Below are 22,342 nucleotides of genomic sequence, written 5' to 3' on the forward strand. Positions count from 1 at the left end.
ATTTTCTTTTGGCCATTTTTCACCAGTAATAGTATCATACCTGTACAAATGCTTTAAAAACGATCTCACCTGTCTTGTAGCTTAGCAGAGCTTTTTTTCTTCAGATCCCATAGATTCTTTTATGCCTGCTCCAGGTACAGGTTAGCCATGATGCTGAGGGTGAGGGTGACGTTGATCAAAGGAGTAATGGTTGGTCTGCATTTCTTGCATCTTATTCCACAAGGACAACAGACTCTTGGTCTCTACTCACATTAGGGTATAAACGACAAATACTTTTCTTCAGAATCATTTGCATTTTAACCATTGTTAATGTGGTAGGCCAACTGAGTGAAGCACAGAAAAGAGACTGTGAAGGTTATTTGAGAGAGTGAGCCTGCGAGATGGTGCGAGAGCATGCAAAGCAAGTGCATGCACACTGATGTTGATGAAATCACCAACTACGTGATTATTTTGGACTATTTTTGTGGGTTCAAGTATTTTCATCTTCTAAATCCTGTCATTAGGCATGAAAAGGTAGGAGAATGTTAGCACTTCATTAAGGGTAACTGAATATAACTTTTAAACACTACAATATTGTATATATGTCATTTACCTCTCTTTTTATGTATGTGCCAAAGCAGCAATGAAGTATCTGTGTTTAAAGTTTATAAATTAAAAGTTAAGGCAAAATTCAGTCTTTTCTAAGTTGTCTGTCAAATATCTCTACACTTTAGTGTTCAGTACTCTTTGGAGCATTTTCTCTAACTTTGTATTTCACAGAACATTTTCGTAGCAAAGCTTTTCTTAGGCTTCCTGCAGCTGCAAAGCATTCAGGCAATATTGTTCCTGGGCCAACAGCCAGAACACAGAGAAAAGCAAATGGTAATGCCCTTTTGACTCAGAATTTATATTTATAATCTCCTTCCTGAGACCCTACTGTTATTTTAATATTCTACTCTTATTTTCCCATACTGACAGAACTGCCTCTATACTGAAGCACCCAGGATGGGGAAAAGAGAGAAAGAGAGAGAGAAGAAAAGAGAGGGAGAAAGAAGAAAAGAACTGATCTTATCAAGAATCTTCTATCTTTTGCACTACAGCTCAAAATTAGATTATTCTTACTCTGGTTGCAAACCCATAACAAATTATTTTTCATCACTAGGCACAGAGTTATCTGGGCAATTTTTCTCTCTAGAAACAATTTTTTTGTGTGTGTGCCTGATGTTGTAGTAGAGGGAACAAGGAAGATAATAATCTTAATGCAACATATAACAGATTAAAAATTTCCTGCTGATAATCTAAAGAATTCACATGTATTTTGATACGAGAAATGAAGCAAGAATAGATGGAAATCAAATGGCAGGAGATAGCTCAACAGTCTTTAATCCTCCATTTTCTTGACCTGCAGATTTTCTCATTTGGAGAAGCCCCAGGGTTCTCAAGTTGGGATTCATTTTTCAGTTAATGTAGGCTCAGTCAAAAGGAGAAGCCATCATGAATACATGATGAGTGTTCTTCCAAGTTGTTACTTTATTATGGAGCCGTCTATTTAGAAAGGTAAATTTTCATTTCCTTCATTCCCAGTCTCTCTCAGCCTTCTCTAAAATGCCACCTTTTTCATGACGTGTACTTGACCACCCAATTGAAAATCACAAAGGCACTCGTCGTGTCTTCCTCTTGCTCCTTTTTCCCTTGGTTTTCTCCATGGGACTTACTGCCATCTGTAAAGATTAGATGTTTTTGTCTGTTTTATTTGTTGCTCTATCTCCAGTGATTAGAACCTAGCATTTAGTAGGTGCTCAAAAATATTTGTTGAATTAATGTATAATAGCTTCAGTTTATTGAGTAATAACTATATATCATGGACTATGGTAAATTATTTTCATATAACGCCTCTAACCTTTACAGTGGCCTTGTAGCATAGGCCATATTATCTCTAATTTACAGATATGCAATTTAAAGAGCAGAGAGATATTAAATTTGCATAAGGTGATTTGAGTGAATATTATATTTGAGTTGAGTTTTGTCTCTATAACCTTTAACTTCCATTTTCATATTTTGTTCCATTCTTAATCAAATGACCTTGGATTTCAAGCAAAAAATGCAACATTCCTCTGCTGTCTCATTAAACATATCCTTGAAATTCGGGGAGTGGAGAAAAGTTGTCTAGAAGATGAGATTTCCTCTTCCTCCTCCACTGCCCTCTTTGTTTTTTAACTTTTTATAAGTTCTACCGTCAGAGACATCAGTTACATGTCCATCTTTAAATATAGACATGATGCATTTAAAATATGGCTTCATATGAAAGCAAGATATTATAACAAAAATATCTGTCTGTAAAATTAAGTAAAACACTCAACATAGCCCAGAAAAGAGGTGAGAAGTCATTCTATAGTTGTGGTTGATTTGAGGAAGAGGGTGGTACAAAGGAAAGAGATTTGCAAGAAAGAAGATTTTTAAAATTTAGTTTTAACTTTCCAAATCAAAAGGTTAGCTTATTCTGTTTGATAGAAAATAGCATTGGAGTGGACAGAACAACAACAAAAATAATCCACAGTCCAGCCTAATAGAAAACAATTTTTGATTGATGCTTAGTTGACACATGTCTGGGTTTTCCTAACCTTGCTCAAGTTCTACATATTGATAAATTGAGAAAATCAGTTATGTCATCATAAAATGCACAGACTCCAAAATTATTAATTTGCTTTGGTAGTCAAAAAAGAGAGAGAGGAGAAGAGGAGAACAGAGGGGAGGGATGAGGAGGGGAGGGGAGGGAGCAAGAAAAGGAAGATGGTATATTGGAATAGAGTTGTTTAATCATAATTTTTCAATTTGTCACAGGAAACTTTGCAGATTTTGTTCCAAAAGTTTACAGGGAAACACATAATAAGGCTTTAGTTAACACAAAGAACTGTTGGCGTTTATGTATCTAAAGGCTTAGGATGTCAAAATAAGTAGTCTGCACTCATCAGAATTATGATTATACAATGCCTAATGAGAAACCATATGTGAAAGGAGAGTGACTGTAAATGAACATATATTGCCTTATTCTACTTAAATGTTGTTTTCTGGATCTCAAAGTCAAGTTTCCCAGAAAGCTTTCCAGTATACAATAAAAGCAGGCTGCTGGCTTCCATACTTTTGTTTATCTCTGAATTTGCTCAGAATTTCTGAATTATTTGATTGACTCATTTCTAGTTTACTTTCCCCTATTCTTTTGGCACATTAGTTTGGCTCATGTGCTCTCTAGAATAATTTATAGAGTGCTAATGCCTGATACTGGAGCACATTCATATTACAGCTCCTGCTCAGAAGGGTTCAGTTGAGAAAAAACAAATTGTTTCCTCCACCACTCCCTCTTTTTTTGTTGTTCGAATCTCTTAACTGTTAGTTCATGGTACTATAGGATCTGATAGCCCTTCATATGCTTTTCAATGACTGATGCTCAGAATACCATTTTAGCATCTTTGATGCTGTTTTAAAAACTCATTGGAATCAAGCCTTTGCTAGTGAATAAAATAGTGAAGTAAAGCAATAATTTAGATCAGGGAACACAAGAAGGTTTTATCTGTCTTACCAACTCCAGTCAATTGATGGGCAGTTTCTGTCTCAAGGACTCTGACACTACTTCCAGGCTCTGGGGGAAAGAGTATCAAGGTAATTAGTCATGTGTGGAAGTGTTCGAGATACATAAAATTTAGTCAGATTAAGTGAGGAAGTGAGGGGACAGTAATCCTGGCAGAGGAGAAAACATGGGCAATGGACAAGAACATGGAAGAGCATGATGTATATGGGGAGAGAGGGGAGAGAGAGGAGTGCAAATGTAAGAAATTTGGGGTTCTTGGAACCAGAAGTTTCAAAATATGAAGTTGTGAGAGACGAGAATAAGGAAGCAGGCAGAGTGGTCTATGCTCAGTTAAAGGAGCTTAGACTTTCCCCAGTTGATTAGTCATTAGACAGCTTTAAGCATGGAAACGATGGGATTGCTTAGCTTAGAGTTTTGAATGTTTGCTGTAGTGATGCCTTTGAGGAAGACAAAGTTCAGAAGAGATAGGCTGAAGTTTTAGGACATTGTTGCAGTATTATAAGAGATAGATAATTTGGGCCTGAACAAGGGTATTGCCAGTAGGGACGGAAAAGAGAAAGTGAAAAAAAAAAAAAATTAGCAGGAAAACGTGTAGATGGCCAGGGAGAGAATGAAGAAAAGAGCAAAGCTTGGGTGACTGGATGGATACTGAACAGTCTAGGTAAATGTATCAAGAAAATATATATAACTAAATGCTAAATGTTTAGACTAGGTTGTAATACTATAGAACATCTGAACTACCTCGCTATTGATTCTCTTTTTGTTGAGGAAGAAATTCAGATAAATCATTTTTAAAAATTCATATCTCTTATTTTTTAGGAGTACTAGAAAGCAAACTATGTAGGATATGAGACCAAGGGAATATTATCTTATGGGAGCTCTCTATCTCTACCTGTCTGTCTATCTCACTCACAATAAGAAGTAATGCAGTCCATTATAAATAACAAACGTACCACTGAAAATAAGTGCCTTATGGCATGGTGGCATTACTTATTGTCAAACCCAAGATACTTTTAAGAGTGAGAGTTGGAGTACTTTTACCAAGAACAAAGGTAAAAGAATTAAAATTATTGTAACTTTTTGAAATATTTATTGAACAAGTTGTTTTATTATATTTGCTTATTTATCAAAGTTCTTTTAAAAACCTATTTTTGAAAATAAAATTCTAATAATAATATTTTATTAAAAAAATAAAACCAGATAGGACACCTGCACAATGAACATCAAGTGGAACTGTCCCTAGCAAACAGGAAATATGGTCACCTGACTTATGAAGTCAGAAATGGATTTGATGTGCTAACTCCTGAGGAAATAGTTTTATTGTCTCTTCTTGTTGTTCATTCATTTCTGTTAGGGATCCAGCAGTGAATGCACAGATGGTTCTTGTCCATACATGGGCTCACACTCTAGAGGTTGTTATCAGACATGGTTTCCGTGTCTCAATTGCAGTTCTAGCGTTGTGACCTCTGTCACTGCCCTAGGAGAAGGTACTGGCTGGTTCTATGGCAGAACATTCTGGTGGTTGGGAAAGTGACAAGACAGGACATAGCCTGGGAATGTGCTAAATACATTCTGTCATTTGCACGGATCCAAAATGTTGGGGTCCAAGTTAATGGAAGAAGAGCTCATTAAGCTCCAGGGGAAAGGATTGCATTTCAACTATCTGAATTGATCCTCAAAATTGATATATGTATTTTTTTAATTTAAAATACATGGCTATGCTGATAGAAGCAAGAACAGAGCTGTTGGTTTCTGGTCCTTTGGGGCAAGCTAGAATCTCTCTACTTCTCATTAGCCGGGAGATTTTCTTATCAGCCTTTGCGTTAGTTATTTTATTTACCCTTCAAAAATAGTTACTTAGAAAATTAAAAAAAAAAAATCTTCTTATGTCCTTATAGTATTTGGTATCCTCCTATTTCTTAGTATGAAATAGAAGAAACATTTTAGTCAGACAGATGTGCCTTTTGTGTTTGGGAATTATCTTGTGGAGTTTGTGATAGCACTGTGGTCAGGATTAAATGAGGTGTTTGAAGTAAAATGCCTAATATAATTTTGACAAATAGTAGGTGGCCCATAAATGTCAGCTGGAATCATTAAGAAAAAAATTAAAGGTTTCATGTTTGGGTCAGTTTGGAAGAAAATTATCACATGGTGTCCTTAACCTTCCATTTCAGCTTTCTTCCCACTCCTTCTTCTTATTTCCATACTGTCTCCTATTACCAATACTTGGGGCTCTCGTTATATGTTTAGACTCCCCTCTTTTCCTACACTAGCATATTCTGTTCCTGATTTATCTTCCTCAGCTTATTCATTCTAGACCTCCCAGCCTTGTGATCTGTTTTTGTTGCCTGCCATATCTAACCTTGAAAAGGTTCTTTTAATGTAATTTATGCCAAAACATTAAAGATTAACATCATTTTAATATGCTAGTCTTGCCAGCACATAGGTATATTTTAGTGAAGATGTCAACATCATAACCTAAAAGAATAAAAATATAAAACTTAAGTTGGAGGCATCAGTAATAAGGAGAGAAGACATATTTCTAAAGAGAGGGAGTCAATAACAATAAAATGAACAATTCACATTTATTGGGTGCCAACTCTATCTTGTGCTGCATTTTATATGCATTGCCTCATGTAACCCTCATAACCAATAAATTATGTGCTATTATTGCTATTTTTCTAATGAGAAAAATACAACTTGGAGGGATAAAGCAAATTGCCAAAGATCATTAACACCTAGTAAGTGGAGAGGATAGATTTGGACTCAAGTTCATCCAGCTTACCACCATCTTTCTCATGCAATCACTTACAGTCTAAATTTTCATCAGGGCAGGTATCAATGTCTCTTCTTATCATTTGCTAGCGCCTAGTGCAGTGTCTGGCACATAGTAAACAATCAATAGTTGGTGCTTGAATTGATGCATAAATATCTATTCTGCCATAACCTCCTCTCCATTTACCTCTCTGGTATCACCTCTTTCTTGGAGGTCCTGCCTTGCCTAATATTCCAAAACTCTGAACTGCCAGCACTCCCACATATACTGTTCTGCTTTCTGACCTCATACCTCCATCTTCCTGTCCCCTCTACCTGCAATTCTCATTGCCTCAGAAGTATCTGGGTTAATTACCACTTACCCTATAACGCAGAGCTCAAGAGTGCTCTTCTTCCATTAAGCTCTCCATCTCTCTGGTCCCTCTTCCTATTCTCTCCCTCATTCTTTTCCTCTTCCCACCTCAGTCGAACCCAGTCGAAGTTCTTTCCATTAGGCCATAGTGTTTTTGAAGGCAGGTGTCTGACGTATTTTCATATCCTCTTTTGTACCCCACATATTTTGCATCTGACATGTTTTTTGGTATGCTTCTAGCCTAGCCTAGTTTATTCTAAGGTGCATTTATATATATATATGCACCTTAGAATAAATAATGCACCTTAGAATAAATATATATATTAACATCTGTGAATTGGGGATAATACATCTTCCAGTTAATGATATCTTAAAATTATAATTATAATTGATGGTGTTTTTTTTCTGACTTAGCGGTACAAAAGGAAGAGTTGATTGCATCTTATAACTGATGACATCTTAGCTTTAATGTAATACAATAATAGATATTGCATGAACAAATGAATGAATGAATAGCAATCATAGCCCTCCTCAAATAACACTATTATTCCTACTTACAACCTAGCTATTCTGCATGATAGCCAATGTGGCATGGGAAGAGTTGAGCATTATTTTTTATATATGATGGGCTTTCCTAGTAAAACTAAGACAGATAAACTAGCTCAAATTATTCTTAATTATTTCTTTCTGGACCGATTTGATTCATTCCCTATGCTTGTATTCTAGGTGAAATTGATCTTCAAATTCTCTCCAAAGTGCAGGCTCAATACCCAGGAGTTCACATCAGTAATGAAGTTGTTGAACCAAGCACTGAACAAATCGCCAAGTACAAAGGTACCTATAACCCCTGGTGCTGTATGTCAAATTCTATCCTGAAAGGCTTGCCATCCCAATTTGTCCCTTCAGTCATTAAAAACATAGTTACTTGGGATGTTCTTTGTAATCTTATTGGGAGGAGAACCTAATCAATTTATTTTCTTGACAGGCATAACTAAAAATCTCAGAATATGAAGAGTGAATAATTGAACTTTTTTTACAGACTCTCCATCCATTCGCTGATCATCAACTATTATTTTTGATGTTTATTCTCAGAGACAGTCATTAATTCATTCAGAAATATTTACTCAGAATCCCTGTCCTTAAAGAGCTTATGTTTAATGGGTGATAGCAAGATTTTGCAAACTTTTTCTGAAAAACTCCAAATAGTCTTAAATATTTTAGACTTAGAAGGCCATACGATCTCTGTCACAACTAATCGACTCTCCTATTGTAGCACAAAGGCAGCCATAGACAACACATAAACTAAGAATTTTGGTATGTTCCAATAAAATTTATTTATAAACACTAACTTTGAATTTTATATCATTTTCACATATAATGAAATAATATTCTTTTGATTTTGTTCAACCATTTAAAAATGGAATGACATCAGATATGAAAGACAGAAGCATGATGTCAAGAAGCAAAAAGTATGTTTTTAGCATGCAGTTCATTTAAAAGTAGATAGTGTGCAAGATATGGGCCATGGTTTGCTGACTTCTGGGTTACAGAATCATATCATCTGTTCCACATCAGTTTTCCATTGATAAAATCCTTCAGTTTATTTCCTATTAATACTTAGGTAATGTAACCTATGTTTGATCAGGGTGCTCATACTTATTTCTTATTGACTCTTTCTTTCATCTCTAATTTCATTTAATACTAGAAAAAAAATCAAAATTAATCTCTGGTCTTCCAGAGCTACATAAAAAAAGAAAATGTGCTTTATATCTGTTATGTATATAACACTGATTACATTAAAATTCTAAATGGAAATGGGTTTCACATTTGCAATTAAAATTGATGGTGTGCCACCTCTTCTCTGTATTTCAGAGTTTGTAGCCAAGTCATCAAACCTCGAGAACATAAAGTTTGTTTGGCATAAAGAGACATCATCTGAATATCAAAATAGAATGATAGAGAAAAAAGAACTTCAGAAGTGGGACTTTATTCATATGATTCAGGTAAGAAATATTTATTGTTATATACACTCATAAAGAAGATTTTTCAGAAATATGTATGAAGAGTGCGTAATAGTCTAACTTTAGAAAAAAAACGACAGCTTCTGGTTAAGATAGCGAAGTAGTTAAATGCTGTGTTTGCCTCCTCTCGCAACCGCTAAACAGAACAACCATCTCTGGGAGTCACCGAGAGTCTGGCTGAACAGGAATCCTACAACTTGGGACACACAGAAGAGACCACCTCAAGATGGTAGAAGGGACAGAGGTGCAAAACAGGCTGGTCCCACACCCACCTGTGGCAGTTGAGAATTGGGAGAAATATCTCAGCTACAGTGGTCCCCTGGAAGAGTGAGGGGTCCTGGCCACACACTAAGCTTCCCAGCCCAGGGTTCCAGTGCTGGAAAGAGAAGTCCCCACTGTGAAAAACAGCAGAGTTTGTGGCTGAGTGAAACGCAAGGCTGAAGGAGTAGCAGACTTTCCTCTTAAGGGGCCTGTGTGTACACTTACTTAGTGATAGACTCACTTTCTCTGAGCTCCAGCGCTGGGGCAGCAGCTTGAAAGGCTCCAGTGACATATGGGGAGGAATTGAGTTGTCTAGCTTTAGGGCAAGGGCTAGAAGTGTGGCTTTCTCCCAGACAGAAGTACTGGCAGAGGCCATTGTTCCTTTGTTGAGCCCTCTCCCGTCAGGCTTACTAACCCAGGCAGCCACCATATCTGAGTCTCCATCAACATAGCTAACACGGTTTGCCCGCCCTGGTGATTTCCTGAAACCAGGCCCCTTCCAACATGCAGGCCCACCCAAAACCACTTCCAGTGGAATTTCCATACAAAAATCCTGTCCTGGCTCATGCAGAGGACTTTCTTAAAATCTCTCAAAGGTTTACAAACCCCAAACAAGCAGCATCTGGCCTTAGCATACTCCGTACCTCTTGCTGAGCAGCTTCAAGCTAGTGCAAGTGGCAGCTGGCCTTGGTTTGTGGCTTGGCCTTTTGAGGCACATCCTAGCCCAGCATGGGTTGTGGCCATCTGTGGATTGCTTGGTGGCTCATGCCACATGGCCCTGGGCAGGGCACAGGCCGTGGTAAACTTGGCCTGTGGCAGTGCCCCTCCCAGAAGGCCATATCCACTGGCCAGCTTTAGTCTGAGCCTGAGCATCTCCTAGAAAATGATACACCCAAGGGGTAGACTGAGCCCTGCTAAAGTGTATCAGCTCCTGCATAAAAGCTCCTCCACTGTAGTCACCCTCAAGTCCTCACAACCAATCAGCCTAAAGGTCAATTCCTCCCATTGACATGCAAATAGCAACCAAAGCTGAACTACAACAGGAGGGCACACACAACCCATACCAGGGACATACCTGGAGTGCCTGGCTCAGGTGACCAGGGAAGACTGGACCACTGGGATCCACAGTACACCTACTACATAAGGCCACTCTACTAAGACTGGGAGACATAGCAGCCTTACCTAATACATAGAAACAAACACAGGTAGGCAGTCAAAATGGAAAGACAAAGAAGCATATCTCAAATGTATGAACAGAACAAAGCTTCAGAAAAAGAACTGAACAAAATGGAGACAAGCAATCTACCCGATGCAGAGTTCAAAACACTGGTCATAAGGATGCTCAATGGACTTAGGGGAAGAATAGATGAACTCAGTGAGGACTTTAACAAAGAGATAGAAAACATGAAAGTGGAGATAAGAAACAAAAGAACCAGTCAGAATTAAAGAATATAATAACTGAAATGAATACTACCTTAGGAGGAATTAGCAAAGATTTGATGATGTGGAGGATCAAATCGGCAACTTAAAAGAAATGATATCAGAAAACATCAAATTAGAACAGTAACAAGAAATGAGAATCCAAAAAGATGAGGATATTTTAAGGGACCTCTGGGACAATATCAAGCATACTACCATTTGTATCCTAGGGATACCAGAAGGAGAAGAGAGCGAGAAATTAAAAATCTATTCCAAGAAATAATGACTGAAAACTTCTTTAACCTGGTGAAGGAAATAGACTTACAAGCCCAGGAAGTACAGAGTCCTAAACAAGATGAACCCCAAGAGGCCCACACCAAGACACATCATAATTAAAGTGCCAAAGGTTAAACACAGAGAATCTTAAAAGCAGCAAGAGAAAAGTAATTAGTTACCTATGAAGAAGCTTCCATAGGACTGTCAGCTGATTTATCAATAGAAATTTTGCAGGCCAGAAGGGATTGGCACCAAATATTCAAAATGATGAAAAGCAAGGACCTACCCAAGATTACTCTACCTAGCAAAGTTATCACTGAGAATCAAAGGACAGATAAAGGACTTCCCAGGTGAGAAAAAGCAAACGGAGCTCTTAACCACCAAACCAGTATTACACAAAATGTTAGAAGAACTTCTTGAAGAAAAAGAAAAAAAAAGGTAAAAAATATGAATAATAAAATAGCAATACTACATACCTATCAACAATTACTCTACATGTAAATGGATTAAATGCTCTAATCAAAAGATAAGGTGGCTGAATGGATAAGAAAACAAGACCCTTACATATGCTGCCTCTAAGAAACTCACTTCAGATTGAAAGACACACATAGACTGAAAGTAAAGGGCTGGAAAAAGATATTTCATGAAAATGGGTACAGACAAACAAAGAAAAAGCTGGGGGTAGCAATAGTTATACCAGACAAGGAAGGACCTAGTAATCCTACTTCTGGGTATTTATCTGAAGAAACCCAAAACTCTACTTCGAAGGGACATGTGAATCCATGTGTTCATTGCAGAATTATTTATTTATAGTAGCCAAGATATGGAGGCACTCTGAGTGTCCATCAATGGATGAAGGACTAAAAAAAAGGTGGTATATACACATATACACACAATGGAATATTACTCAGCATAAAAAAGAATGAAATCTTGCTATCTGCAACAACATGTATGGACCTAGAAGGTACTGTGCTGAGTAGAGTAAGTCAGACAGAGAAAGACAAATACCATATGGAAAATAGAGAACAGAATAAACAAACAAAAACAGAAACAAGCCCATAGATACAGAGAGCATTTTGATGGCAGGCCAGATTGGGGGGGGAGGAGGGGTGAAGCAGGGAGGGGATTAGAGGTACACATTGGTAGTTACAAAATAGTCATGGGAATATAGAGTATAGCATGGGGAATTCAGTCAGTATTATTGTAATAATTATGTATGGTGTCATATGGGTACTAGATACTGGATTATTCAGGGTGATCACTTCATAAGTTACATAAATGACTAATCTCTGTGTTGTACACCTGAAACTAATATAATATTGTATGTCAACTATAATAGAAAATATACAAATATAAAAAATAAAAATGACAATCTGATTTCAGATTTTATAAGTGAGCATATTCAAATAGAGGATAAAGATGTTGATAAAACTAAGAATTTCTCTGTAACATTTAAAAAGCCAGTTTGCTCCACTCAAAATACTTCCAGTTATTGATTTTTTTTTCAAATGGCTTAAGTAATTTTGTGTCGAGTCCAGCAAGTGGTAAATCCTGCCACGTCCAGCACGGCTCTGGAAAATAAACCTGAGTGGGAATGGTGGGAGATTAAGAAAAGAAGGAAGACAGAAAGCTGGGATCAAGAGGTCCACTATCCACTGATGAAGGAGTAGTGGCCCAGTTTTATTTTTGCAAGCTGCTTTTGTACAAGAGCATATGCAATTGCCAACTAAAATAAGATTATCCCCACCCAACCTACACACCCTGCTATAATCTTTTGCATTTCTGTCTGCTCATCCCTGCCTCAGGAGTGACACCAGGTTGTTCTCTGATCAGTTTGTACTTCCCCATTCTTAGGAGGGTTCCTAGAGGTGAGGCAACCCTTGGTTGACCTCACAGACTGTAAGGACCTTGTCAGCTTGCAATCCGCTCTCCACAATTTTGTAGGACTGAAAGTTCATAGATAATTTGACAGTAGAGTCTAACATATTGTAACACAGTTCAATAGCTCTCATGGTCTAGATGGACCAATGTCTCAGAGTTTTTCTGTATCCTCTTGCTTTTGCCTTCTGTTGATAACCTGGTTAGTGTGCTTGTGACAAAAGGGGCAGGTTAGATGGTTCTTCAGGTCACAAAAAATTATTAATGTCAGTTAGTCCTTCAGTAGGAATTTATTTCCATGGTCTAGCACCAACAGTGTTTTTCTTGGAAAGGTAGTGACTATTCAGTAGATGGTATGGGGACATATTTCTGGACACCATACAGGTATATAGGCATCCTTTAGAAGATGTATATATAATAGAAATAGCACAGTTAACAAGATGCTTCTTACTTTCTATACTCTACAGTACAGTCACCCCAAAGGAATAAACTTGAAAAAAATCAAAGGAAGAAAAGACTCCAAGATAGAGATATTTAGGCAATGCTGCATCTCTGCTTTGTTAGCTGATAAAGTCTCTTACCTGTGAGGAGTGGTTAACATTGCCCAGAAGCCTGTGATGTTTCTCTGTTAAACTTCCTTTCTCACCTGCTCCTATCACTATTTCATAGCTCCCTCTCTCTCCTTGTACTTCCATAGCCCTTCCCCACCACACATTCCCAGCTGATGACCTCATTCCATACTGTATAGGAAAAAGAGAAACCATCAGATGGAAACTCATCTTTTTTCACTCTCCAAATTTACAAACATAGCTGCAAGTGTACTCACCATCTCTTTCTTTCATATTATTACAAAAGCCTCTGTTTATCTAAAGCCAATCCCTTCACTTATGCTCTGGGTCTTTACCTGTTATAAAATTTTACAGCTTCAGTGATCATTCTCCTATTTCTCTTAAAGCTTCCATGTTTGGTCTGTCTTATAAGAACTCTGCTTCCTCTGTTCCTCTCTTCCTGTCTGTACTCTGTATTTTTTCTGTGCTATGTCTCTGTCTCTTCATTGTTCCCTGTAGTCCTAACACTCCCATGACATTCTTTCGATTTAATATTCACTGTCAACTGCAAAGAATCTCAGGGTCTATTAGGCCAAATTTCTAAGTATCTTCTATGACCCACCTCCTCTTTTTTCACTAGGTCATGTCATAGATTTTTAGCCATTTTATGGATTAGCTAGCTGTATCTGCCTACCTATGTATGGTCCCTGTAGTGAATTGCATGGAATGATCTGATACCAAATATGGCCCCTGAGGCATCATAGGCCATGTGCGGGTCCATTTTATTTCATTCATTCAAGTGAGAGGGGCAGAGCTTAATTGTTTTTGTTTTAGGCAATAAATTCCATCATGGGAATCTATAGAATATGGAATTCTTGTCCAAAGGAGATGAAAATGAGGTATAAGAAGTAAGTGTCTGTGGAGGTAGAATCTAGGAATACAAGCCCTTAGGGAAAATTTTTCACTGCCAATGTATAATCCCAAGCTCTATCTGTGTTGGGTGGCAAGGCGTCTCCTTTCACTTCACCAGAGATGGTCCAGAATTATTCAAAAAGGGTGGACTTACTCCTAGCATCTTGTGACCAAGGATATAACTTCATGCCTAATCCGGTCCTTTCTTAGAGAATCAGTGAACATCAGAGTCTGTAACATTTTCTGTTATTTAGAAAAAAAGCATCTGGGAGCATATGGTGAAGTTAGTGCAAAGGACTTAATTTTTAAGCAGCGTTCCAGAGCTCAGGTCTGTCGTTACGGTGCCAGCACCATTTTCTCCCAGAAGAACTACAATTCACAATATATAAAGTAAACATAGAATCACTGCCTCCATGTAGAGTGGAGACTAAGTGTCTCCAGCTATAAATGTCTGTGTTATTAAAGCCAGAAGAGTAAATTTAAAACTATTTGGCTCTAGTTCAGCAATTAACATAGTTTTCCTTTCTTCAAATGTTTTCTCACATTATTATTCCACCTCTCCATATAATATCTTTAACTTTTAAATTTCTTAAGTGTTTTGTTGAGTAAAATCTACTCAATTTGAAAATCAAACTTTCTGGTGAGTATCTAATCCAAGCATCAAAGACATTGATATACAAAAGTGTCTCATTTCTCTTTTCCTTCATTTCTAGATGCTGTATTATGTAAAAGACATCCCAGCTACCTTGAAATTCTTCCATAGTCTCTTAGCTTCCAATGCTAAGATTCTTATTATTCTTGTGTCAGGTAAGTTATTTTCATTCAGCCTGAATTTTAAAACAGCAGTAGTGCACATATGAATGGATGCATGCGTTTGAAGGCCATTTTAGGAAAGTCCTTCACAACAGCTCTCAATTTAGGGAGTCTAATAGAATTAAATGTCTACTTACTTCTTCATCCTGGGGAAATTTGTTATTATCTATATAAAATTATTTTTTACGTAACATAGAGCAAATACAACTGTTAGGAATTTTTCAATGAGACTAAAAATATTAACTGTTTCTGTTTACCTCTTTTCTTTTTTTGGTCCCTTGAATATCTCTTTCCCTTCTGTCATATTTATTAATAAATAAAGCTTTAAATATTTTGGATGCCATCATATTGACTAATTTGTAATTCTAGAGCCATTATCAATATTGTTCATTATAAGTTTTCTCAAATAACTATCAAAAATGGTTCACTTGTTTTGCATTGTATTTTTGAAAGAACACATTTGACCCTGTCATGTTGCTTCCTGGGATATAATAAGTACCACACAGAGAATGTGAGTAAACATGTTAGCAAATGAAACACTGACATTGTTGAATTCATTAATGCATTACTTCTTTCATACAGCAATCTTTATGGACTGGACACACAGTACTAGGCAGATTGATTCCAGATACATAACACTCTCTGTTTTCTTAAGTTTATACCAGACCCCATCGTCAAAAAACATATGTCACAAAATTCATTTATCCTTAAATATGAAGAATGACTTTAAAGATGGCAAACATGGCTGTTGCCTGTAATCCTAGGTTTGAACTCATGTGAGATTTTGGCAAATGAGAGCTCCTATACACAACCTCTTCCCAAGGAAACATTTCGATATACTATTTTTATCTCTGTTTAGTTAAAATTACTCATTTATGTGGGAAGGTTCTGTCTTCCTATTTAGAAGGGCTTATGTAAACTGGCTGCTTCCTACTAACCTCTCTAAATTAGGACACTTGGGTAAAGCACTTTGTATTGCATTTAGGAACGCATAAGTAAATTTAGTTATTAATATTGAAGGCAGTCTATTCTTAATAATCTGTATCAATAATACAGAAAAAGTGTTGCAGGCAGAAACAATGATTCATCCAGAAATAATACGTTTGATTTTAGAACACATTTAATATCAATAGCAGGTCCACTCATATTTATATTTGGTTTATTCCTAAGTATTTTCAGAGGTATTTGAGTCTCGGAAGGCAGCTTTCTATGAGTAAATGTCCACCAATAAGAAGAAGCCAGCGCAAGATTTAGAAGTGACATGAGTAGTCTACAAGCAACTGAGAATTGACTTAGTGCCCTTATGAATACAGTATTCTGCTGGCTATATCATGAATAAATTAATACGATCCATGGCTTATTGGCATCAAGAAATGTACAAACCAAAATAGGCCCAGTGAAATTTGTGATGATACATGAAGCAAGAATGCTGAGGCATGTCTTGGCTGTGTGAACTTGAGTCTAAATTGATTCAAAAGCTATTTATAGATAATCATACTTACATTATAGTGCATCTCTGCATATATATGATTCATTTATACTATTATATATACTTTCATGGGAAAAATCAAAGACAGTAAAGGCTGAAAAATCAGTTCGCTTTTTTAAAAAAAAGTATTTTGAGTCAAATATTATTCAGTCAGTGTGGTTTGATGGTGGAAGTATTTCACTAACTTTTTCAGTATGTAATTCATAATTCTTCATCACTGCACACAGCACAGGAGACAGGTATCCCAAAGAAGGAACCTTGTTAATACTCTTCCTAGATGTAAGCATGCAATAATAACAGTTGTTGAATTATTAAATAGACTCTCTATTACCAACTTTCCTTTATCATATACGCTTCTTTCTTAGATGATATTTCTTCTTAAAAAAAAACGCTTATCAAAAGGAGAAAACAGATTTAGGTATTTTATTTTGGACTTTCACTTGTCTCCTAAGGCTAAAAGTCATAGCTTTATTGCCTCTATCATGAGTTATTAAGTAAAGAAATTAAATATAAGTAACAAAAGTTAAAAATAAAACCACCTTGTTCAATACGGTTTCCTTTGCAATTAAAGAAAATATTCTGCCTGAAAAGGAAAATAAAATTGTCAAATATGTTTATCTTTGTCATCAACTTAGTGTAACTTGAATGTCTCCACATTCCCCACTTTACAGGCTTATCCTTAACTCATAAAAATGCAGAATAAATGACTGGAGCTCTCATTCCAAGTAACCTGCGTGGTTTTTCACTTGCCCTGTGACTCATGAGGATTCCTGGGGGTCATGCTTATATACTCCTGTTGGTTGCCAGCTACTGTTTCCCCCAAATTTCCACTCCTAGTTCAACTTTTGCTTTATTACCAAATCTTGCTTAAGGGAAGAGATTTCTTCTGTGTTCCTAAGTATCCATTACAGAACTAGGCCAGCTCAGTAAATAGTCATTTAATTATAACAAGCAGAAGTTCCTGTCTATGAAGGTAAAAGATTTGATTTGGGGATAAAAAGAAGAGAAATAAGAATAAGAGGTGCATCCCACACTAAAATGATGTCAGTGACATGTTTTTCTGTAAATGTAGTGCCAGGTATTAGTTGAATGGGTTGTTAATTAACATGAAGTCTCTCTTAAGAGAAGTTATGCCAGGTATTAGTTGAATGGGTTGTTAATTAACATGAAGTCTCTCTTAAGAGAAGTTAGCTAGAAAGAGATCACTAAAATTTTCTGTCTTTTCCTCTCTTTACTTGACTAAGGAAGGAGGCAAATCATGGTCTGTTATTTTTAATACATCAAGGAAAAAAAAAAACAATCTGATTTATATCATGTTGAAAACAAAAGTAACACCATATGCTATTCCCACCGAGAGCCATTATAATGCATCAGTCAGAAAGTATATAATTGGTCAGCTCAGAAATGGCACTGAGTCACAGAACACTGACACTAGCAAATTTTAGGCAATATTGTTTTGTTCTTTTTTCTCTGCCAGGTTAAAAAAATAATAATGATGATAACATTATTCTAACATTATATCAACCACTGATATATTTATTTTCTTGTGAAGTCCTGTTTGTAGGCAAATTCTTATTCAGGAAGACAATCACTATATTTGGTATGAAAGATCTTTTAATATATACTCATGACTCTCGTTTCGTTTTTTTTTTTTTTAAATTGAACTGAGGTTTTATTTTTTTCTGCTTCATTTCAATTCCTAGAGCATATACTGAAGTTATCACTCTGTCTTCTGAAATATAAGTGGGACATCAATTATCTAAGTTATTTTTATTACCATTTCCTGTCTTGGAGTATCTCTTTTATTAAGTTAAATCAAGGGACTTCAGCCTAGTCAGTGGATGAGGGTGAGGGGGCTTTGAGCATCCTGTAATTATATGCACAACCGTGTGGGTATGTATTGTTTGTGTACTTTTCTGGAGAGTCCGTTACTTTCATTAGATCACAAAGGAGGTCTGAGAACCAAAAAAAGCTCAAGTCTTTAATATTGGGAGTTCATATAAAATATCGGTTCTCTCTTCTGTTGCTTTGGCCAACTCCAACTTAATTACCTAACACTTCAGTGTTTACTATGTTAAGAAAGTGCCTTATTTTCTTAATTCAGTTAATTCTTTCAGAAGTTCTGTGAATAGATTCTATTATAACTCCTGTTTTAGAGTTGATAAAACTGAGGCAAAGGCTCATACAGCTAGTAAGAGGAAAAGGCAGACTTCAAGCTCAAGCAGTCAGGCTTTAGTTACCACTCCTAACGACTGCTCTGCACTGTGTATATAACAGCCCAGTATTATATGCATGTATTAGAAGGTCCATAAATTGATATTATTCATTTTGATTTATTATAATTATAGATTTCTGAATAGCAAGTTTGCTTTTTCACAGTCTCAAGATTATGACCAGTAGAAATACATTATCAAACTAATTCCACGTAACGTTCATTTACACATCTGCCATGTGCTTAGCATTGTGCAATGATTCACTTAAAGTATCTCATTTAATACTGGCAGTTGCAGTTGAGGTAAATGTTCCTTATCCCCATCTTATTGATGAAAAAACTCAGGTTCTGAGAGACTAAATAACAAACCTCGGAAGTGTCAGAAGAATAGTGCAACCTATCTGTTTTTCCCTCAGCTGCTGCATCTTTTAGCTTCTCCACTGGGTTGGGTTTTCAGTTAAATACAATGGACATTGCTAAAACATCTTCTAACGTTTGGGACAAAATTTGTAGGAATCAGTCTAGTTATTGGCAGCCCAAGACAGCATCTAGTAAGTGGACAGACAGGAGGAGCTACTTCGTCTCTAGTTTGAGTATATCATCATTGTGTTTACTGTGTTCTTTCTTTCAATTTTAGTTTTTACTCTCTAGATACTCTCTTCTGAATTCCAGACTAACACAAATAATTGTCTTCTTTCTATCACCACATGAATATCCAAAATCATGCCTGATGATACGTGTAAACGTGCTCCTCCATCTTTCTTCTCATTTCTAATAATAACAATTTTCTCTTTTCAAGTGCTTGGGCCAAAACCATTGGAGTCATCAATGGCTCTTTTCTTTTACTCACACCCAATATCCAAATTGTTGGCAAATGGCAATGGATCTAGGAGTGTAACATATAAAAAACCCAGCAGCTTCTAATCACCTCCAAACTCACTGGTCTAATTTACCATCTATTATCTGTCACACAAATTAATCGCAGTAGCGATAATCTTACTGTTCTCCCTACTTCTGTCTTTATTCCCCTATAATCTGTTCTCATCTGTGTGGCCAGAGTGACCTTATTAAAATGCAAATTATGTTAAGTCAACCTAATGTTGCATTATTCAATATGGAAGCCATGTTTGGCTACTGAAATAGAAATTTAAATGGATTAAGATGAAATATAACTAAAACGCATTTCCTCAGTCACACTAGCCACAATTCAAATGATCCATAGCCACAAGTGGTTAGTGGCTACCATACTGGACAATGCAAGCAGAGAACTTGTCCAACAATCCAGAAAGTGCTATCAGACAGCACTACAATGGCTTCTCATCTCCATTCACTCTCTCCCTTGTTCATTCAATTCCAGTCTCACTGGCTTCCTGGATAGTTCTTAAACATGCCAACCATGTTCCTGCCTCAGATCCTCTGCAGGTGCTCTTCTCTCATCCTGGAATAATCTTTTCTCTGATATATCTACATGGCTTATTGGCATGTCTCTGCTCAAATGTCACATTATAAGAGAGACTCTCTGTGACCACCCTGTATAAATCAGCAACCATCCAACTCCTTGACCTTCCTTACTCCTTGCTCTGATTCGTTTTTCATTAGTACTTAGCACCATCTGATACATAATTTATTTACTTATTTATTTAACTTTCTCCTCACCACCCCACCCCCACCCTCGGTCCTGAATTGAAGAGCTACACAAAGGCAAGGATATTTTTTATTAACTACTCTATCCCAAGCATCTAATGTACTGCCTTGTAGAACAGGTAAATGAAAGAAAGAATAAAAACATGAACTTTGTTCTGTCACACAGGAATCAGTGGCTGGGACAAGCTATGGAAAAAGTATGGATCCCGCTTACCCCGTGATGACCTCTGCCAGTATGTTACATCTACTGACCTCACTCAGATGCTGGACAAGTTGGGGATTAAGTATGAGTGTTATGACCTTCTGTCCACCATGGACATATCTGACTGTTTTATTGATAGCAATGAAAATGGAGACCTGCTTTGGGATTTTTTGACAGAAACCTGCAACTTTAATACAACAGCACCACCTGATCTCAAAGCAGAAATTGTGAAAGATCTGCAGGAGCCTGAATTTAGTGTAAAGAAAGATGGAAAGGTTCTTTTCAATAACAGTCTGAGTTTCATAGTGGTTGATGCATAAATATCAATCATGAGAGTGTGTTAAAAAATTCTATTTTGAACAATGTTGATCATTCATTTATTTCTGTATTAAAATTACAAATGCATCTTGTAAAATTATCTCTTATGTGTAAAATCTAGAAAATTCCAAGACATTCTTCCATGTAGAATCATATATGATATTGCTGGTGTTATCCATCCCATCCCTTCTACAAGTAAGCAGACCATGTGCGAGCTAAATACCACATAAACTAGAAAAATAAGACAACTAGGTTTCACTGGCTTAATGACAATAAAGTCCTTTCCATTTGTTGATTGTATTGGAATTTCCTAAAATATTAAAAAATTGTGTACTATGTATTTTTTATATATTAGTATGTGCTTATTAATACTTTGAACACTAAGAAAGTATATGTTTACTGTTTTTTTCTAGTTTTGTGAAGAAGCATTTGTCTTTATACATACCTCTATTGTAGTTTCTATTTTTGTCATGTGTTTCCATTTCATCTCATTTTAGTTTTTAATTTTATGATTTTTGTAGTGTTTTGTTTTTTGATAAATTACTATTTTTTCTATTTTATTCAGTCAAATTTATTTCTTTTTTAATTTCAAGATTTCTGACACATTTTAAAAAGTTTCTAAAAACTACTTTGAAATATTACCATATTTTATCATAATGATTTTATAATTTTACTTAAAAAATAAGCCTTTGATACGTTTGAAATTTACATAAGTGTAAAGAGTAAGATGGAGAACAAGCTATTTTCCCTCAAAAAGAGAAGCCAGCTATATCAACACAATTTACTTTGAAAAAAAAAACTCTTCTGACTTAAAATGCACCTTTTATCATTTACTAAATTTCTAGAAAACATTGGATCTGTTTCCATACTCCGTTATGCCTTATGCCCCTCTAAGATCTCTAAGAACAGTCATCTTTGGATAATAAGATTTCAAGAGATTTTTGAAAGCTTATTTGATGTTCTTTATTTTATTTTTAATAATAAACAGCTATCATTCTTATAAGAATACATCTCTTTAGATAAGTAAATAAGTAATTTTGTAATTAAAAAATAAATATATTTTTAAAGTAATTACTACTCCCTCTTAGAAACAACAAAATACATAAGGTTTTACTAAAACACTCATGAACCATCATTTTCCCAGTGATGAAGCCTTCCACACAATATGATAGCACTCTCACATTGCAGAGCTTCCACTTAATACTACGGTACAGTCACTTCAAAGAGTTAATGCCCTTCCCTAATCTCTTTGCTGAAGCACAGGGATTACACTGGAGTACAGAGCCTGTTTACATTAATAAATGACCAAGCTTTGTTGTTCATAATAAGTAAAACTGACTTGCATTGCCCTCTTTTCATGGACAACTTCATCAATGTTTTTTGAATTATAAGTTCCAACAAATGAAACGACAGTTATCCAATCAGATTCCTGAATGTGAACCCTGAAGCATTAATCATACTGATATGTACTACTGACAGAGAAAATCCATGAGGCACACATGATTGATGAATATGGGCCATGACGACCTTGAACAACTTCGCCAATGGGGTCGAAATTAAGACACTTCAGAGCAAATTATGGCCTTTTCTAAAAAGCACGTGTGCAAAACAACAATAAAACTAACATGCTACTTGAAGATAGAAAGAACAGCAGGCC

The 22,342-nt window shown here is 36.2% G+C and overlaps 1 protein-coding gene across 2 annotated transcripts in view; it reads left to right on the plus strand.

The window, feature by feature from the left end:
* HNMT (histamine N-methyltransferase) overlaps positions 1–21,076 on the plus strand; it is a 33,753-nt gene extending 12,677 nt beyond the window's left edge. For both annotated transcript variants that reach the window (XM_039874569.1, XM_039874570.1), the window contains exons 4-7: positions 7,419–7,526; positions 8,565–8,695; positions 14,721–14,814; positions 20,332–21,076. In XM_039874569.1, the coding sequence (XP_039730503.1) occupies positions 7,419–7,526; positions 8,565–8,695; positions 14,721–14,814; positions 20,332–20,687 (689 nt within the window). In that variant the 3' untranslated portion in view covers positions 20,688–21,076. The remainder of the gene's footprint in view (positions 1–7,418; positions 7,527–8,564; positions 8,696–14,720; positions 14,815–20,331) is intronic.
* Positions 21,077–22,342: the final 1,266 nt, after the last annotated feature.

This window comes from Pteropus medius, unplaced genomic scaffold (genome assembly GCF_902729225.1).
Source record: "Pteropus medius unplaced genomic scaffold, Ma_sr-lr_union100, whole genome shotgun sequence".
Lineage (NCBI taxonomy): Eukaryota > Metazoa > Chordata > Mammalia > Chiroptera > Pteropodidae > Pteropus > Pteropus medius.